The sequence below is a fragment of the Arachis hypogaea genome, chromosome 9, assembly GCF_003086295.3.
Source record: "Arachis hypogaea cultivar Tifrunner chromosome 9, arahy.Tifrunner.gnm2.J5K5, whole genome shotgun sequence".
Taxonomy (NCBI): domain Eukaryota; kingdom Viridiplantae; phylum Streptophyta; class Magnoliopsida; order Fabales; family Fabaceae; genus Arachis; species Arachis hypogaea.
This window is the reverse complement of record NC_092044.1, coordinates 98,389,953-98,408,584: the sequence shown is the minus strand read 5'-3', so window position 1 is coordinate 98,408,584 and position 18,632 is coordinate 98,389,953. Positions and strand designations below refer to the sequence as shown.

At 33.6% G+C, this 18,632-nt stretch overlaps 1 protein-coding gene across 11 annotated transcripts; it reads right to left on the bottom strand.

Moving 5' to 3' along the window:
* Positions 1 to 1,899: 1,899 nt before the first annotated feature.
* On the bottom strand, positions 1,900 to 5,950 carry LOC112711305 (kinesin-like protein KIN-5B). 11 transcript variants are annotated; one of them, XM_072203293.1, is made up of 10 exons: positions 5,473 to 5,950; positions 4,477 to 4,546; positions 4,320 to 4,396; positions 4,078 to 4,131; positions 3,886 to 3,997; positions 3,315 to 3,805; positions 3,114 to 3,182; positions 2,533 to 2,645; positions 2,365 to 2,442; positions 1,900 to 2,144 (listed from the first exon to the last, which is right to left on the bottom strand). In XM_072203293.1, exons 2-6 carry the CDS (start codon positions 4,499 to 4,501, stop codon positions 3,750 to 3,752), a joined length of 324 nt encoding a protein of 107 aa, XP_072059394.1. In that variant the 5' UTR covers positions 4,502 to 4,546; positions 5,473 to 5,950; the 3' UTR covers positions 1,900 to 2,144; positions 2,365 to 2,442; positions 2,533 to 2,645; positions 3,114 to 3,182; positions 3,315 to 3,749. The 11 variants fall into 11 exon arrangements, with proteins under 11 accessions (XP_072059394.1, XP_072059396.1, XP_072059391.1 ...); XM_072203295.1 differs by having other exon boundaries at positions 3,719 to 3,805; XM_072203290.1 differs by having other exon boundaries at positions 3,114 to 3,805.
* Positions 5,951 to 18,632: the final 12,682 nt, after the last annotated feature.

Below are 18,632 nucleotides of genomic sequence, written 5' to 3'. Positions count from 1 at the left end.
CGACGGCAGCCTCTACTTCATCCAGGTCATCCAAACCATATTTCTCGCAAGGGGAGGCCTCCAGCCAGTATAAAGGAAAGCGAGGAAAAGAATTATCATCCAGAAAAAAGGGGTGATGACCCTCTACAGCTTGCACTTTGAAAAAGAAATTTTTAAAGTCATGAAAAGATTCATCAAAAAGGGTAAAAATCCTCCGACCTTGTATGGCTCGGAAGGAAACCCATTGTTGTTTATTATTCAGCCCACTAAAAGGTTTGGTCATATGAAAAAGATGGAAAAAGATTTTCAGAGTAGTCGGGAAATCCAGAGCATGGCTAATAAATTGGTAAATTTTCAAGAAACCCCAGGAGTTGGGATGAAGCTGGGTAGGGGCAACCCGACAATGCTGCAAAACAGACATCTCAAAATCTGAAAAGGGCAGAAAGACGCCCAGACGGGTGATCATGCACTCATACATAAAGAAGAAATGGGGAGCCGTTTCGTTGACTCTCCTATGACAAACTCGGTCCTCTAAACCGGGAACAAGCAACTCGTATTTAGGCTCATCCTCATCCGAAGTACAGAGCCGATGGTGGGTGCGAAGGTGAGTAATAAACTCCGCATCAACCGACGGCTCCTCCCCCAGAACAGTAACGTCAACCCAATCTACGGAGGCCATTTTCTTTCTCTAAGGAAAATGAAGGAAACCTACAAAGGGAAAAAAGAAAAGGAAAAATCAAAAAAGGCCTCTAGAGAGAAGAAAAGAAACCGAACAAAAATCTACAAACCTATTCCTCTACAAAGTAAAGTCATGCAAAAAGTGCAAAGAAGAAGAAAGAAACTAACCTCTTTCTGGAAATGAAGATAGGAAGAAGCAGAAGTCTCCGAAGCACGAGAATATAGTACGTGTAAACACAGCACGAACAAAGAAAGAAGAAGTTTGAAAGATTGCAGAAACGGAAAAAGGAAAGAGAGGGAAAGTACTTATAAACATGCTAAGGGGCATAATGGTAAAAACGAAGCAATCATTAATGAGAATGCACCGTTACCAAAGCCATCAATCCCTAAGTGCATCCCTAACGGACACGACGCTTGAATAGACGTAACTGTCAGAAAACAAAAGGTCGCGAAAATCACGTCGGTTTAAAAACCCGTGTTTCCTCCAAGAAAGTCGGCTACGAACCCGAGCTAAATACTTGAACCCAAGCCCTAAAGAGACCTTGGGCTCAAGTAGGGGCACTGTTCATACCCTGGCCCGATAACAAAGGTCCAGGCCCAAATAAAAGGCCTAGTCCAAAGGATTAAACCTAGTTAAGTACCGACCTTCACATAAGAAGTCGGTATCAACCTTTAAAGAAGTCGGGCATGAGATTAGCTGGCAGATAAACACTCATTCAAATGAGTAACCGCCCCTAAAATCTCTCTAACCGCTTCATAAAGCCATATCTTAACCTCCCTAAGATAATGGGACGGTTAACACCCTAAAGATACGGCACTACTCCAACGGTGGTTATTGGCTCACCACTATAAATACACTGACACCCCTCAGGTATCTCTAAGCCCAATACTCTCTAGACCTGCTCACACTCTTGCTAACTTAGGCATCGGAGTGTCTTTGCAGGTACCACCCCCCATTCACTCACGAGCACAAGTCGGACGGAGTCTCCCAAGTTGCATACTCACATGGAAACCTCCTCCTTCACACATTTGGGCCAGCCAACGCCATCCATTCAGACAATCTCCGGTTACCCACCGTAACAGTTATATTATACTAATTTTCTTAAAAACAACGAACTACTTTTTTTTTCTAGAATCTCAATTATTTGTGCCAATTATTATTATTATTATTATTATTATTATTATTATTATTATTATTATTATTATTATTATTATTATGCATAATATAAATATACAAATTAATTACTATAAAATGAGATATTTCATTAAACTCAAAATATTGATATACAAAATTCTCTTGAAAAATAATAAATCATGTTACAAATTTAAACAACAAAAATGCTATAAGCCTATAACTATATTACATCAAGTTAGGCTATAAACCAATCCCTCTTTTCTCTCTTTCCTCTGTCGTCATAGTCTAGATAGATCTGCCAAGACTTGTTTCAATAATTACATCATCAACATTCATCAAAGTGCTCCTTCCTCTGGGAAAAAATTCATCATTTTCAACAACAATAATTAGGACCTTAAATTTCTCCTTCAATGTAATGCATTGAATTTAGTTTCTAATGATAACAATAATTATAGTAAAAATCAAACAACAGATCGTCAAATTATTGCTAAATACGAACCTTCTATTTGGTCTCATGATAACAATAATATCATATACAATTTAAGGTTCTATATGTAATAAAATGGAATTACCTTTGTAGAAAATGGCAACATTACCCATTGATTTGAAGCTGATTTAGCTTTTGATCTTGTCGTTATTCTCACATTAGACTTTGAAAAGCAAATAAGCTCAACTACTCAGCAGCCACTTCAAAAAGATTGTTTAAACGAATATATTGAATCAATATAATATTGTAATACCTTAATTAGATGGCCTAGTATATTTACTCTTGTCAATTCATTGTGCCTACTGGCTAGCAACAAAATCAGGGCAGTTGTAGTAATTTTTATTTGATATGCCCCTTGTATCTCACCTGCCATCACATGCCATACAGTTAAATTTGTTAGATCTTGTCTATATGCATGTTAACCATTTGCTGTTAATCATTCTAATGTTTGAGTCTCTATTAAAAACCCCTCATACACTCATGATAGATAAGATAGCAGATTCAAGTTATTTGCAGCTAGAAAGCTAACTAGCTTTTCACATTCTACAAAGCTCCATCAAGTTAGGCAGCAAAACATCCTTCAGCAAATGAAAATTTTCCAAAAAAATTATAAACTGCATTGATAGGGGAAATCAAATCAGTGTTAATTGAATTGAAGAAAAATAGGGTGAGAAATTACCTACAAGGATTCTACGAATTAATTGTATCCATCACAGTATAAAACATTTATGAGATAAACTGATATCTAAAAATAAAAATAAGAAACATACTAAATTGAACCCTAATTCTAGTGTGTAATTGTCTACTCCAGAATTAATAAAAATAGAAGCTGACCTCACGATTGCCATGCAATAAAGCATAGAAAAAATCTCCTCCAAGAGAGAAGATTCACCAAATTTCGCTCTACATGAAAGAAAAAATCACAATCTTCAAATAAGCAAAATTTATAACAATTTTATCAAAAATAAAATAAAATAAATAAAATATTTCAATAAAACAAATGCATTAAAAATTGGAAAGGTACTGAAGATTTACCTAAAGCAAAGATCCTTCTGCTGGATTTCAGCAAAGGAAGTTGTGATTTTGACTAAGTGTAGCAACAAGCAGTTAACACTCTTTAACTCCACTAGATTAGTCACAAGTTTTAGTAAAGTAAACATTTTCAAAAACTTAAAACAGTTTCCAAAAAAAATAAAGGGAATAGAGTCTGAAGTCCGAACAGTTTCCAATAGGTTTGTCCTACCACCCTCTGTATTAGGGCTTTGTCCTTAAGAAGAAACCAAACACAACCACTACTCTTTATGAGGAAAGTAAAGAGCCCTTCAATAAAATTATGTAGCTACAACAATGGAGTCAATGAAAGGCGAATGCGACAGCAAAAATGAAGAGTACCTATTTCTTATGGTGGTCATCAAAGTTCAGAGCAAAGTAAATCATACCTAATTTTGAGGATAGTGAATCAATATGATCTTATGCGATCTGCAGATCAGTACACATTTCCTTCGCACGCACGACTAAGGCATTTTCTGTTAGAGATAAAATAAAGCAAATCATATATACTGAACAAAAACAGCACAAATGTGCCAGCATGCGACAATTGATAAACCTGATTTCAATAGCTTGGAAATTGTATATTCCTTCTCCTTCAATGTTGAAACTACCATTCTGTAGTTCTCTTGGAGATCTCGCAAGGAGTTGCTAGTTTTTTCTAATTTTTCCTGAAGCGGTAGTTTAATTTGAGACAAGATACTCTTAATCTGAATAGCAAAATGTCAACCTGATATACTCCACGGAATACCTTTTGACTAAGGCTGAGATCATTCTCTATTTGCTCTATCCTCTCATCTTTTGCCTAAATAGATAACAAGCCAATATTAGATTGCGGAAACTGAAATAGGAAATATCACAAGATACAGAACATCCTTAATCTTATTATTTGAGCTTTCTGCTAAAAACTTGGGAGTGTAGACATCCTTAATCTTATTATTCTTATCAGAGAATGATGTAGATATGTAGATATTGAAAACAAGTATGCTTGACCTTCTTTTCAGCTTCTTCCTTGGCAAATCTTTCGTGAGAAATGTATACACCATTCTTTTCCCTAGCAGCCCGCACATCTGCATTTATTTTGAAAAAAAAGGTCTGATACAAGATTCTCCCTATATTCCAAAACATAAGATGATAATGTTGAATGTACCTTCTTTCATTCTCTTAATTTCCATATACAAGTCCTTCAACAAAACAGCCTTTGAAACTTTTTGGTTTGCCTGTTAAAAGAATAAGCAGTGACATTCACCACAAAGCAAATTAAAATGATAAAGTAAATTTAAAAACTGAATTTGAAGCTTATATCGAATGGTGGATTCAACTAGAAACCAAATAAGCTGACAAAATATTAAATCAAGTGTCTCGTAATTATTTCAAAGGGACAAACTAAAATCCAAGTATAAAGGAAAATTCATACTAGAGATCTTTAATATTGTCTGTGCCATGATTCAACTTAACATGCTTGAGTGCACCTAGCAATCAGTAAGCATGGAACAAAGATGATATCCATGACAAGAATCCAAATACTCAACTACCAATACAAGCTCAATATCAGTTTCATAGAATAAGTTAATCAGCACTTAAGCAGTGAGGCTATATAATAGTTCTAGTTTTGATCCCAAAAGAAATTGTATTAGCATTAAAAAATATTTTATAAGAACAAATGCAATTTCAATTTGTACAACATTATTTCATTTTTAATTCTTTATTCTAACCCCAGTCATCACAATGCAGAGAAGATTTAGAAAATATCAATAGGGGTAGAAATAGTTGTACTTGGCATTATAATCACCAAATCTTTAACGATAGGTGTAGCGTTAATCCATTTTACCCTCTACTCTTATATTCTGAGCAATAATACAAACATAATCTTAATGAAACTCTGTAGAAAGTATTTCAAACATTTAAACCAAAATCCAAATATAAACGGAGCAGGCAAGCAAGAACAGCGCAAGCAAGCAAGAACGGAGAAGACAGAGCAAACAAAAAATTAGAATCTGAAATACTTAAACACTTTGATTTCAGCTTGATATGCCAGATTGATTAGGATCAAGAAAGAAAATAGAGAAAAAGTAATAACAGAGAGAGAATCACATGCTTTTGAATATTCAAACCAAAATCAAAAAAATAAATAGAGAAGATCTACCGCGGCGACGATCTTGTGCGTCTACGAGCAAGAACGGAGGCGGTGCGAGCGGCAGAGGTGCGGTGTTGCGACAAGAGCAGCAACGGTGGCTGGAAGACTTTGGCGCATAGATCTGAGACGAACTGCGATACGGATCTGAGGCGGATCAGATGAAAATCAAGTCCAAAGAATCGTTCGCGGAGGAGATTCCTTTCTCTCAATCTCAGAGGCGGAAGAGGAGCCTTTGCTCGATTCCAGAAGCCTTTGGAACTGCAACGGCGATGCCGATGGTGACGGTGACGAACTTAGAATTTCAGCGGTGAGCTCTCTCTCTTCTATCTCTGTTTCAGGCAATGTCTCTTTTTGTTCTTTAATTAGGCAATTGTTATGAAAAAAAAGTTTTAGTAAGAATACTAGTAGCCATAACACTATGGCCACCAAAAATTTCTAACTAAAAGTATTTTTTATATATTTTGTAGTGGCAATAATAATAATTGCCATTATAATATATATCATTAGTGGTAAATATATAATTTCCATAAAAACACAATTTAAATAAAACAAACAGCAGCTATTAAGTTATTGCCACTAAAAGTTAGTCGCTAAAACTAATATTTCTTGTAGTGACCCATTTGTTGTTGTAGACGGCGAATTTGTTATTGGGATGGAATTCAGTTCTAAAGAAATTGTGATCGCAACCATCAAAGACTATATGATTCATATAGAAGTTGACTACCGGGTCTACGAGTCTGAACTAACGCCATTTTATACCAAATGTGTACAGTAACATGGAAACAGCTGTGATTGGCTTATCAGGACTAGTTTGGTTCGAAAGAAATATTGTTGGAAAATAAGATGTTATAACAAAAGCTATGTGTAAAAAGCGATAAAGCCATTAGTAAAAGCTGTGATTGCAGATATATTATAGATGATCTATGTGTAAAGTGCAATCTATGATTGCAGATGTTCAGGTAAAGTTCAATTACACGATGAGCTACCGCAAGACATGGTTGGCTAAGTAAAAAGCAGTGGAGAAGATATTTGGTGATTGGAAGACCTCATATGAGGCTCTGCTGACATGGTTTAAAGCTATGTGTAACGAGTGATATGACTGGTTTAAAAAATTCACAAGTTTAAAAGTTTAAGTTCGTTGTAGGTGTAAACCAAAATTTAATACTCACAAAGTTTAGTTAAAAATGTGACAATTCAAAACAATAACTGAGAATTTAATCCTGGATCGTTCTCTTATTGAATCACAATCAAATGCTCAATCATTGACTATGAGAATCGAGAGTTTCTTCGCAATTGACAACAATTTAAATAGGAAGAAATTAAAAGAACAAGCAATGAGTTAATGTCAAAAGAGTTTAAAATAAGAGCAGTTAATTAACTAGTAGAAAAAAATAAATTTAAATGCTAAAAAGAATGGTTTAGGGTTAAGGATCACAATCCTTGTTACTAACCACAAATTGATAATTACGAATAGCAAACCCAATTCGTCAACTTCTACAAATTGAGAAAGTCAATTAGGCTTAATTAACCCTAACCCACAAGCCATAACTAACTTATTAATTGAATTAGCGTTAGCAGACACAAGATTAATTAATATCTCTAAATTATCAATTAACTTGGATATTAGTAACTCAAGATCACCCAAGTTTCCAACTTAAGTCAAGAATGAAAATCTACTCTATGACTAAATGAGACATTTTATCAAATACTTGGAAGGAAAAAATATAAAACATTATAAATTTCAAGAATTAATAAAAATTATAACTACCCACTACAAGAATTTAATAATATCAACTCAATTAAGCAATAGGAAAGTATAAAACATTAAATACATAAATCCAACAACAATTTATAAACTAAATCACTAAATGACATAACAAGAAAATAACAAGAAAGTGCTAATAAACTAAGATACTAGAACAACAAAATGTAAATAAAACTAAACTAAAACTAGAAAGAAATTGATAAGAAATTAACTAAATCTACCCTAATTCTAGAAAGAAGGAAAAAATTCTCTCTCTAGAAACCTAAGAATATCATACTAAAACTAACTTTAAACTCTCCTCCCCTTTTCTCCTTTATATCTTCTCTTTAAATACTCCCAAAACCTAAAGTTTGGGGCCTTTTGGAGGTCCAAAATATGAGTCACGTACTTCATTAGTGGTGTTATGTGAGGCTTAATTTGTGGCACAAAAATGGTGGCATGCGCGGCTCATATTCACTGTCTACTATATACATATGCATATTATTTTAAAGCTCTGAATGTTAGTTTTCTAACACCAACCGCCTTATTTGGACCACTATAACTTAAGTTATAATCAAATTAGTACGAAGAGGTTAGGATTGAGAGCATCAGAAAAATTCTTGACACTAATCTTTAGTTATGAATTACACCAAGAATCATTGAGAATTGAAGAAAGTATTCAACATAAAAGTTGTAGAGCTTGAATTTTTCTTTCCATGACTCTAAGTTTGCGCCAATCCAATCACGATAACTCTTTGTGATACTTTTTCTTTAAGCTATGCCCTGTATTTCAATACGAAAATTCAAATAAAATTTGTCACTAACACTAATTGGATATCAAACCAATTATGCTCAAATCAAAGACAAAACTCATTCAAATTATCAATTATTAAAATTAGAAGAAAAAATTAAAAACTAATTGAAGTTGTATGAAAAGTGAGAAAATTTGATTAAAACTCAAGTGAAAATACGCATTTTTTAGTCAATAAATTGAGTTATATTACTGTGGTGGTGTTGGTCACCAAAAATATTGCCTTGGCCAATAGCAAGTAACAAGAAAATTCACTTCTATACCAACTCATATAAAACTCAGACGCATTATACATAATAACTGGATTAAGATTTTTAAGTCAGCGATCATATCAGTTTTGTCATTGATATCTATTTGTCGTACACTACAATCCAATTCAAATTTTTAGAACATGTCAAGACATTGTTATGCATTCTCTAGGTTTAGTGAGATCACGAATCACTATTTTTATTTCATTCTTTTAACTTTGTTAATTACACTTACGGTGAAGTTTTCTTCTTCTCTGTTAAAATTTAGTGAGTGAAGATGATTATGAAAATTGAAAAATGACCTTTCTTTCTTTTGTTTTCATTGAGTACAATATAGCAAAAGAGAGAAAAAGTATCATTCCATAAATGCGTCTCCTCTCCCTCCAATGCAGCTGCATGTTAGACACTTGACGTCTTCTCAACAATTCGCTTCGTCAGGAGGTCAAAATGCTACTAGCAGTGCCTTGTTCCCTTGAAAGACGAAAATGTCCATCATATTCTACTTCTTTCTAACGTGACTCTTACTTTTTTTTGGCAAACTATCAATTTGCTCCTACCATTTGGGTTTACTGACTCAATCCAGCGATTTCGGCCTAAAAAATGGGCCACTTAAAAAAAACACCAATATTAGGTTAATATTATAGGAGTATATATTAGTGTAATTATGTTTGTTAATTTAAAAAATATAAAATTTATATTTGGTATTAGACATTAACATCTCTAAACTTTAAAATATAATGTTCAAGAAGGTGAATGAGTGAGGTTTCCAGCAATAAAAAGAGGGAGAATGAGGGCATAATTGAAAAAATACTAAAATGTAAAAGATATATAGTTATATATATACTCTATATTATAGTTTTTTAATAACATTTTTGTTATATTTTGAACTCTTTTTTTTTTAACTTTCCTACCTTGAGAGGCAAAAAAGTTTACATATTTTAATATATTTTATATAACTAATTTGAGTTGGTCAAATGGTTAATTTATTTTTCTATTTGAGTAAGTGTTGGAAATTTGAATTTTTCTTTGTATGCAGCAATTCATTGACTAGTAACAAATTTGGTCAAATTTGAGTAAGTGTTGAAAATTTGGTCAAAATGTGTATGCAGCAATTCATTGGCTAGTAACAAATTTTTGAATGGAAGTTAAACTTGTGATAAATTAATCTTTTAGTCTATCAAATTAAAAATATTTTAAAAAATTAAAGTATATATGTTATATTCTGATATATATTTTATATAAATAACTTGTGGATGGTTTGTTTTTTCATGTAACATGGTTATATAATTTGCATTGTAACTCAAAAGTTACAGATATGGGGTTATAGATGAATTTTGTAGTAATGTTATAGTATTTATCTTTATTATCCAACCAAACGTACCCTAACTATAAATAAGTTACAAGTATTTTATAAGTATTATCATTATGAACCAGGAATGAAAGTGACAAAGTATTGATTCATGTTTGTGTCCATGTTTGTTCGCTATTGAATAATGGCAAATGTGTGTATAATGTTTTCATACACAAAATGCATCAAAATCAAATTCGCTATTGTTAATAGATTTGAAATATTTAACGATATATCAATACTTAACTAAATAGCAATATAAAGAATGATCTAATTACGTTACAAACTGTAACTAAATTTATGGTTTTGTGACTAAGTCTTTTGTACCTCATTTTAATTTCTTAAAACTTTGTTTTATTTGTTTTTTATTTTTGTGTAATCCTCAATGATTCGAATAAATCTTTTTATTCCAACCAAGAAAATAACCTTAGTAACAATTTTAAATTTTCAAAAGAAAAAAGGCAAACAAATGTATCTAAGCATTATATATATATATTTTTTGATGTGCAACTAAATTTTTCCAAATTTATTTGTTCAAGTTACAAGGTAAGTGAGGGATAATTAATTGATGAATGCTATGGTGTTTAAAAGGTGGTGTTTATTTATTAAAAAAATTAAAAAATAATATTTAATTTAAAAAATATAACAATAAATAATTTTTAAAAAATTAAAATTTATTATAAAAAATAAATTAAATAAAATTTAGACACCAATTAATAAACATTATAATTAATATACAGAAGATGGAAATCAAACAAAAAATAGCGGGCAGTCAGAGGTGTAACATTATTAACCAATGTATATGTCTCAAATCATTATTGTCTCCTAACACTTCATCATATCATATAACTATCTTTTTTTTTTTTTAAAAAAAAAGGTTGAGAACAGTGTTGCTAGGGTAAGAATCAGAGCCACTTTAATGCAATTCTCAGTCACACGGATCAGAACTCAATTATACATTTGGAAAGTTTATTGGGATATATAATATATAACTAAAAGATTAACCATTAAAATTTATTAAAATATCAATATGATGATATACTTTAAAATGAGAATAAATTCTTTTAATTATTAAAAAATTAATAATTATAAATTATAAAAATATTCTTAAAAAATTTGTTATACATTCAGTGTGTTATGGAGAAAGAGAGAATTAGTCCCACTATTATCACAATTAACTAGTTTGTGTAGTGCCGCTATCCAACTAGCTAGATTAAACATATGCTACTTTATCTTATTTAAAGAATTTTATAATCATCATAGAACACTAAACTAGTTTCAATAAATTTTAAATAAGGTGGCCGTTTTTTGGAGTTCAAATTATTCCTCCCAAATGAAAGAGTCTAGCAGCAAAAACGACACAAATGTCCAATACAAGAACAATATAGAAACACTCACAACACAATATGACAGCAACTATAACAAGCAAATATAGTAAGTAAAGCAATAACAAGAATACACCGAGATTTTAACGTGAAAAATTTTCTCAATGTGAGAGGTAAAAATCACGGGTCATCCAGACCAATGAAATAGCTCCACTATAATCAAATGAGGTACAAGAGAGTCTCAAATAAAGTACAAAAACGTGCATATAACCAGTCAAAACATCAAAGTACCAAAGCTCACAAATAAAAAGCAAGAAGATGAAAAATACAAAAAAAAAAAAACAAAGCTGCTATCGAAGTCAATTTCTCTCTTTGCAGACCTCCAATTAAAATCTTCACCGTCCAGAATAAAGAAAAAGATGTGAAAAATCTACAGTTTCAATTTCACATTGATCCATCGGTGAACGAATGAGAGACTACCGTTCCAAGATTGCTGCTCTGTGTAAAAATGGAAAACCTAATTTCTCTCTTATGAAGCCAATTTCTCATACTGTAAACCTCCAATCAACATCTCCACCAACAAAAATGAATAACAAGATGATAGGAACATGCTGTTTAAATTTCAAACCGATCCAACGGTGAACAACAGAGAAACTGCCATTTGAAATTTGCTGCTTTGGACAAAAACGGAAATTCTATTTTCTCCCTTCTTTCTCTGTTTTGGTGGCTACTCTCTTTCTCTCAAAAAACCTCAAAAAACTGAATTAGGGTTGTGACACTAGGGTGCAAGAATATATCCCCAAAATGTTGGATTTGGGCCTCACAAAGGAGAGAAAAAAACCCAACAAATCTCCCCCTTCTCGACTAGGTGGAGGCCCTCGCCATTCCGGCGATCAAACATGTTTCAAACTTTTCTCTTGACAATGCTTTTGTCATCATATCAGCACCATTGTCATTAGTGTGAACTTTCTCAAGTTCCAACATCTTTGAATCTAACACATTCCGTATCCAGTGATACCTAACATCAATATGTTTAGATCTTGGATGAAAAGTAGAATTCTTGGAAGGATGAATAGCACTTTGGCTATCACACAATAACATAACGGTCTTACTTGAAACCAAGTGCTGCAAGAAACTTCTTCATCCACAACAACTCTTTACATACTTCAGTTGCTGCAATAAACTCTGCCTCTGTGGTAGAAAGTACAACGTACTTTTGTAGCCTTGACTGCCATGAAATAGCTCCCCCTGCAAACTTGACCAAATAACCTGAAGTAGACTTTCAAGAATCAATATCTCCTGCCATGTCTGCATCAGTATAGCCAACTAGCAAAGGTTTCTCACTACCAAAACTCAAACTCAAGTTAGTTGTACCTTTGAGATATCTCATAATCCATTTAACAGCATTTCAATGTTCTTTACCTGGATTAGAGAGAAAATGACTCACAGTACCAACCGCATGAGCAATGTCTGGTCTAGTACACACCATAGGATACATCAAGCTTCCAACAGCTGAGGCATAAGGAATTTCATCCATTGCTTGCTTCTCCTCATCAGTGGTTGGACACTACTTGGTGCTCAACTTAAAATGAGGAGCAAAAGAACTAGAAACACATTTGGCATCATTCATGCCAAACCTTTGAAGCACCTTCTTTATGTACTTCTCCTGTGACAAATAAAGCTTCTTGGAATCTCTATAATGAGTAATAGTCATGCCTAAAATCTGTTTGGTAGGACCCAAGTCCTTCATAGCAAAGAACTTGCTCAACTGTTTCTTCAACTCATTAATCCTCAAATCATTCTTGCCCACAATCAAAATATCATCCACATAAAGCAAAGAATGATAAAATCATCATCAGAAAACTTTTTGCACAAATACACAACGATCTGAAGTTGTCTTACAGTAACCATGCTTTCCCATAGCAGATTCAAACTTCTTGTACCACTGTCTTGGAGCTTGCTTCAACCCATAAAAACTATTCTTAAGCTTGCACACAAAATCTTCTTTTCCTGTAACAACAAAGCCCTCCGGTTGCTCCATGTAGATCTCCTTATCTAAATCACCATGAAGAAAAGCTGTCTTCACATCCATTTGCTCAATCTCCAAATCAAGAGATGCTGCTAATCCAAGCACATCACGAATGGATGACATCCTCACAACAGGAGAAAAGATCTCCTCATAGTCAATACCTTTTCTCTGGCTAAAACCTCTAACAACCAATCTAGCCTTATACTGAGGCTTAGAATTGTGTTCTTCATTCTTGATTCTGAATACCCATTTGTTCTTCAAAACTCGCATACCCTTCGGTAGCTTCACTAACTCATAGGTATCATTCTCAAGCAAGGACTTCATTTCTTCTTGCATAGCTTCAAGCCATTGAGCTTTGCTTTCATCTTCAACAGCCTCTCCAAAGCATTCAGGTTCTCCCCCATCAGTCAACAAAACAAACTCATGTGGAGAATACCTTGACGAAGGCTTTCTCTCTCTTGTAGACCTTCTGAGTGCATTTGTAGGAATTTCCAAAGCTGGTTCTTCATCTTGATCATCATCACCAACTTCATCAAGTATCGAATCAACTGTTCTATCTTCACCTGCACTTGTATCATGCTCATTATTTTAAGCTTCAACTCTACCATCTTCTACCATAGGCATAGAGGGAGTAATATCCAAGTCAAAAAAATCATCACTAGGCTGAACCATTGGCTTCTCCGCATGATCAACATCCTTCAATGTTTGGTCTTCAACAAAGACATCTCTACTCCAAATTACCTTCTTGCTAACAGGATCATAAAACCTGTAACCAAACTCATCCATGCCATAGCCAATAAAAATACATTGCCTAGTCTTTACATCAAGCTTAGATCTCTCATCTTTAGGAATATGAACAAAAGCTTTACATCCAAAGACTCTTAAATGATCATAAGAAACATCTTTACCTGACCAAACCTTCTCCGGAACTTCAAATTGCAAGGGAACACATGGTGTCCGGTTCAAGACATGAACAACAGTGCTCAAAGCTTCACCCCAAAAGGATTTTGCCAATTCAGATTGTGACAATAAGCACCTAACTCTTTCAATCAATGTTCTGTTCATCCTTTCAGCCAAGCCATTCAGTTGAGGAGTCTTCGGAGGAGTCTTTTGATGTCTTATACCATGCTCTTTACAATAAGCATCAAATGGACCTGAGTACTCACACCATTGTCAGTACGAATATATTTCAACTTCTTCCCAGTTTCTCTTTCAACAGAAGCTTGTAATTGCTTGAACACATTCAAAACTTGATCTTTGGTCTTCAAAGTGTAAACCCATAATTTTCTAGAATGATCATCAATAAAGGTTACAAAATAGATAGACCTTCCAAGTGTTCTTGTCTTCATCGGCCCACAAACATCAGAATGCACCAAGTCAAGTATCTCCGACTTCCTTGAAGGCGGATGGTTTTTGAAAGAAACCCTATTTTGTTTCCCAACAAAGCAATGGTTGCACTTTTGTAAAGCAATCTTACAACCAGATAAAAGATTCCTCTTGGATAATATATTCATACCCTTCTCACTCATATGACATAATCTCTTATGCCATAAATCAGTTTCATCAACAAACTCAGTAGCATTAACAATAACTTTCACAATCTTTGCTTGAGTTAAATAAAGAGTAGAGTGTCGATTACCTCTAACAACAACCATGGAACCCTTGGTGAGCTTCCAACTATCACGAGAGAATAAGCTATCTAAGTCTTCATCACACAACTTACTAATAGAAAGTAAGTTCAACAGAATATCTGGAACATGCTTCACACGCTTCAAAGTCAACTTGGTACTATTGGAGGTTTCTAAGCAAACCCGTCCAACACTAGCACATTTTGCAACACCTTGATGAGCCATTTTCACATCACCAAAATCACCAGGAGTATAAGATGTAAACAAATCCCTCCTAGATGTAACATGAATAGAAGCACCACTATCAATCACCCAACTAGTGCTATTATCAACAAGGTTAATAGATTCAAACTCCTCAACAACAAGAAAATCATCATGAGTTACATTAACCTTGTCTTCCTTGCTACCATCATCTTTATTTGTGCTCTTGTCTTTACTTGTCTTGGCTTTCTCCTTCTTTAGCTGCCAACAAAATCTCTTCATATGTCCCTTTTTACCACAATGATGACACTCAATATTCTTATACTTTCCTCGAGACTTGCTTCTGCTTTGATCTCTACCTTTAGGACCTCAACTTTTGTTTCTCCCCTAGACTCAGAAACAAGAACATCTGAAATGTGTAGTTGATGTACTTTGTGACTTTCTTCTCATCTCTTCATTCAAAACACTGCTCTTGGCAAGATTCATAGAGATTACACCATCAAGAGCAGAATTAGACAATGACATTTTGAGAATTTTCCACGAGTCTAGTAAGGAGCCAAGAAGTAATAATCTTTGAACCTCTTCATCAAACTTGATACCCATGGAAGATAACTGATTCATAATTTCTTGAAAATTATTCAAGTGATCTGTCATTGATGTCCCATCTGTATACTTCAAAGCCAACAACTGCTTGATCAAAAACATCTTATTATTTCCAGTTTTCTGAGTATACAACTGTTCAAGCTTAATCCAAAGGGTCCGAGCATGTGTCTCTCCAATAATATGGTTCAATACATTATCGTCAACCCACAGCCTAATATATCCACAGACTTGTCTATGCAACAAGGTCCAATTATCATCAGATTTATCATTAGACTTCTCTGTACCAAAAACTGGTTGATGAAAATTTTTGACATAAAGTAAATCTTTCATCTTTGACTTCCACAAATCATAATTAGGACCATTAAGAGTGATCATCCTACTAGTATTAGTATTAGCTTCCATTGCTCATAGAATCACAAGCCCAGAAAAATACCAACAAGCTCTGATGTCAGTATGAAAAAGCCTAGCAGCAGAAACGACACAAATGTCCAACACAAGAATAATATGGAAGCACTCACAACACAATATGGTAGCAACTATAACAAGCAAATATAGCAAGTAAAGCAATAACAAGAACACACCGAGATTTTAACGTGGAAAACCCCCTCAATGTGAGAGGTAAAAATCACGAGTCGTCCAAACCAATGAAATAGCTCCACTATAATCAAATGAGGTACAAGAGAGTCTCAAATAAAGCACAAAAATGTGCATATAACTAGCCAAAACATCAAAGCACCAAATCTCACAAATAAGAAGCAAGAAGATGAAATATACCCAAAAAATAGAGATGTTGTCGAAGTCAATTTCTCTCTCTGCAGACCTCTAATTAAAATCTCCATTGTCCAAAATGAAGAACAAGATGTGAAGAATCTACAGTTCAAATTTCACGTCGATCCAACGGTGAAAGAATGAGAAACTGCTGTTCCAAAATTGCTGCTCTGTGTAAAAATAGGAAACCTAATTTCTCTCTTGTAAAGCCAATTTCTCCTACTGCAAACATCCAATCAACATCTCCAATGACCATAATAAAGAACAAGATGATAGGAACACGCAGTTTAAATTTCAAGCCGATCCAACGGTAAACAATTGAGAAACTGCCATTTGAAATTTGCTGCTTTGGGCAAAAACGAAAATTCTGTTTTCTCCCTTCTTTCTCTCTTTTGGTGGCTACTCTCTTTCTCTCAAAAAACTTCAAAAAAACTGAATTAGAATTGTGACACTAGGGTGCAAGAATACACCCCCAAAATGTTGGGCTTGGACCTCACAAAAGAGAGAAAAACCCAACACTAATATCTAGTGGGAAAGTAATTTTACTATTTTTTTTAAAGGCTATTATATATTAATGGGTTTACAGACAAAACTAAATGCAGAAAAACCGAAAATGTGGTTTAATCTGTATAATAAATTTTTAACTATATTAAGTGTATATTAAAATTAATTATCAAATTAGTTATTGTATTGTTTTAAGTATACAACTTTTGAAATAATTTAAATCAAAATTTAACTTTATGGTATAATTAAATTATAATCAAACAGTTCTAAAATCACATTACAAAACTCTATTTATAATCAGGTTAGGAATCCATATGAAAGAGATAATTCATGCATGATTTTCATGATGAACAAAATCAGAATAAACAATTCCATTTTTTCACCCAAAGAGTAATTTAAATGAAATTTGTTTTTATTTATTTATTTTTTATAGATTATATAATATGTAGAATCCAATATTCAGGACCTGAGAATTTGAGTTTTCAATGGAACAATTAAGAATATTATATGGTAATAGATTAGAAAAGAAGACTACAATCCCAATAAAAAATAAATAGACTATCAGTTAAAGGCTGATTTTCTTTAATATAGAAAGAAATGTAAGGTTTGATATAATAATAATAATAATAATAATAATAATAATAATAATAATAATAATCCATATTAAAAGGTGAATAGTATATTTATCAGAATAATTAATAATAATAATAATAATAATAATAGTAACAGTAATAATAATAGTCAAAAATAACAATAAAGAGGCTTCTGCAATAATGAATATAACAACAACAATAATAATGAATACAGCCAGCAACTAATAATAATAATATAGTAATAATAAATGTTCTAATTTTTTTTTATGAAAAAGGGGTCAAAGACCCCAAACAAAAGAAACAAAAACAGCAAAACAAAATTAGGAGCCCCTAGGACGCATACTGATGAGCGGATAATTTATACGTTTTTTGGCATTGTTTTTAGTATGTTTTTAGTATGATCTAGTTAGTTTTTAGTATAATTTTATTAGTTTTTAGTTAAAATTCACTTTTCTGGACTTTACTATGAGATTGTGTGTTTTTCTGTGATTTCAGGTATTTTCTAGCTGAAATTGAGGGACCTGAGCAAAAATCTGATTCAGAGACTAAAAAGGACTGCAGATGCTATTGGATTCTGACCTCCCTGCACTCGAAGTAGATTTTCTGGAGCTACAGAAGTCCAATTGGCGCGCTCTCAACGGCGTTGGAAAGTAGACATCCTGGGCTTTCCAGAAATATATGATAGTCCATACTTTGCCCAAGATTTGATGGCCCAAACCGGCGTTCAAAGTCACCCTCAGAATTCCCAGCGTTAAACGCCGGAACTGGCATAAGAATGGGAGTTAAACGCCCAAACTGGCACCAAAGCTGGCGTTTAACTCCAAGAAGAGTCTCTACACGAAAATGCTTCAATGCTCAGCCCAAGCACACACCAAGTGGGCCCGGAAGTGGATTTTTATGTCATTTACTCATCTCTGTAAACCCTAGGCTACTAGTTCTCTATAAGTAGGACCTTTTACTATTGTATTTTCATCTTTGGATTTCTTTTGATCCTTTGATAATCTTTGGACATCTAGTTCTTAGATCATTGGGAGGCTGGCCATTCGGCCATGCCTAGACCTTGTTCTTATGTATTTTCAACGGTGGAGTTTCTACACACCATAGATTAAGGTGTGGAGCTCTGCTGTACCTCGAGTATTAATGCAATTACTATTGTTCTTCTATTCAATTCCGCTTGTTCTTGTTCTAAAATTCCACTTGTTCTTCAACTTGATGAATGTGATGATCCGTGACACTCATCATCATTCTCACCTATGAACGTGTGCCTGACAACCACCTCCGTTCTACATTAGATTGGGTGGATATCTCTTGGATTCCTGATACACGACGCATGGTTGATCGCCTGACAACCGAGCCAGCCATTCCGT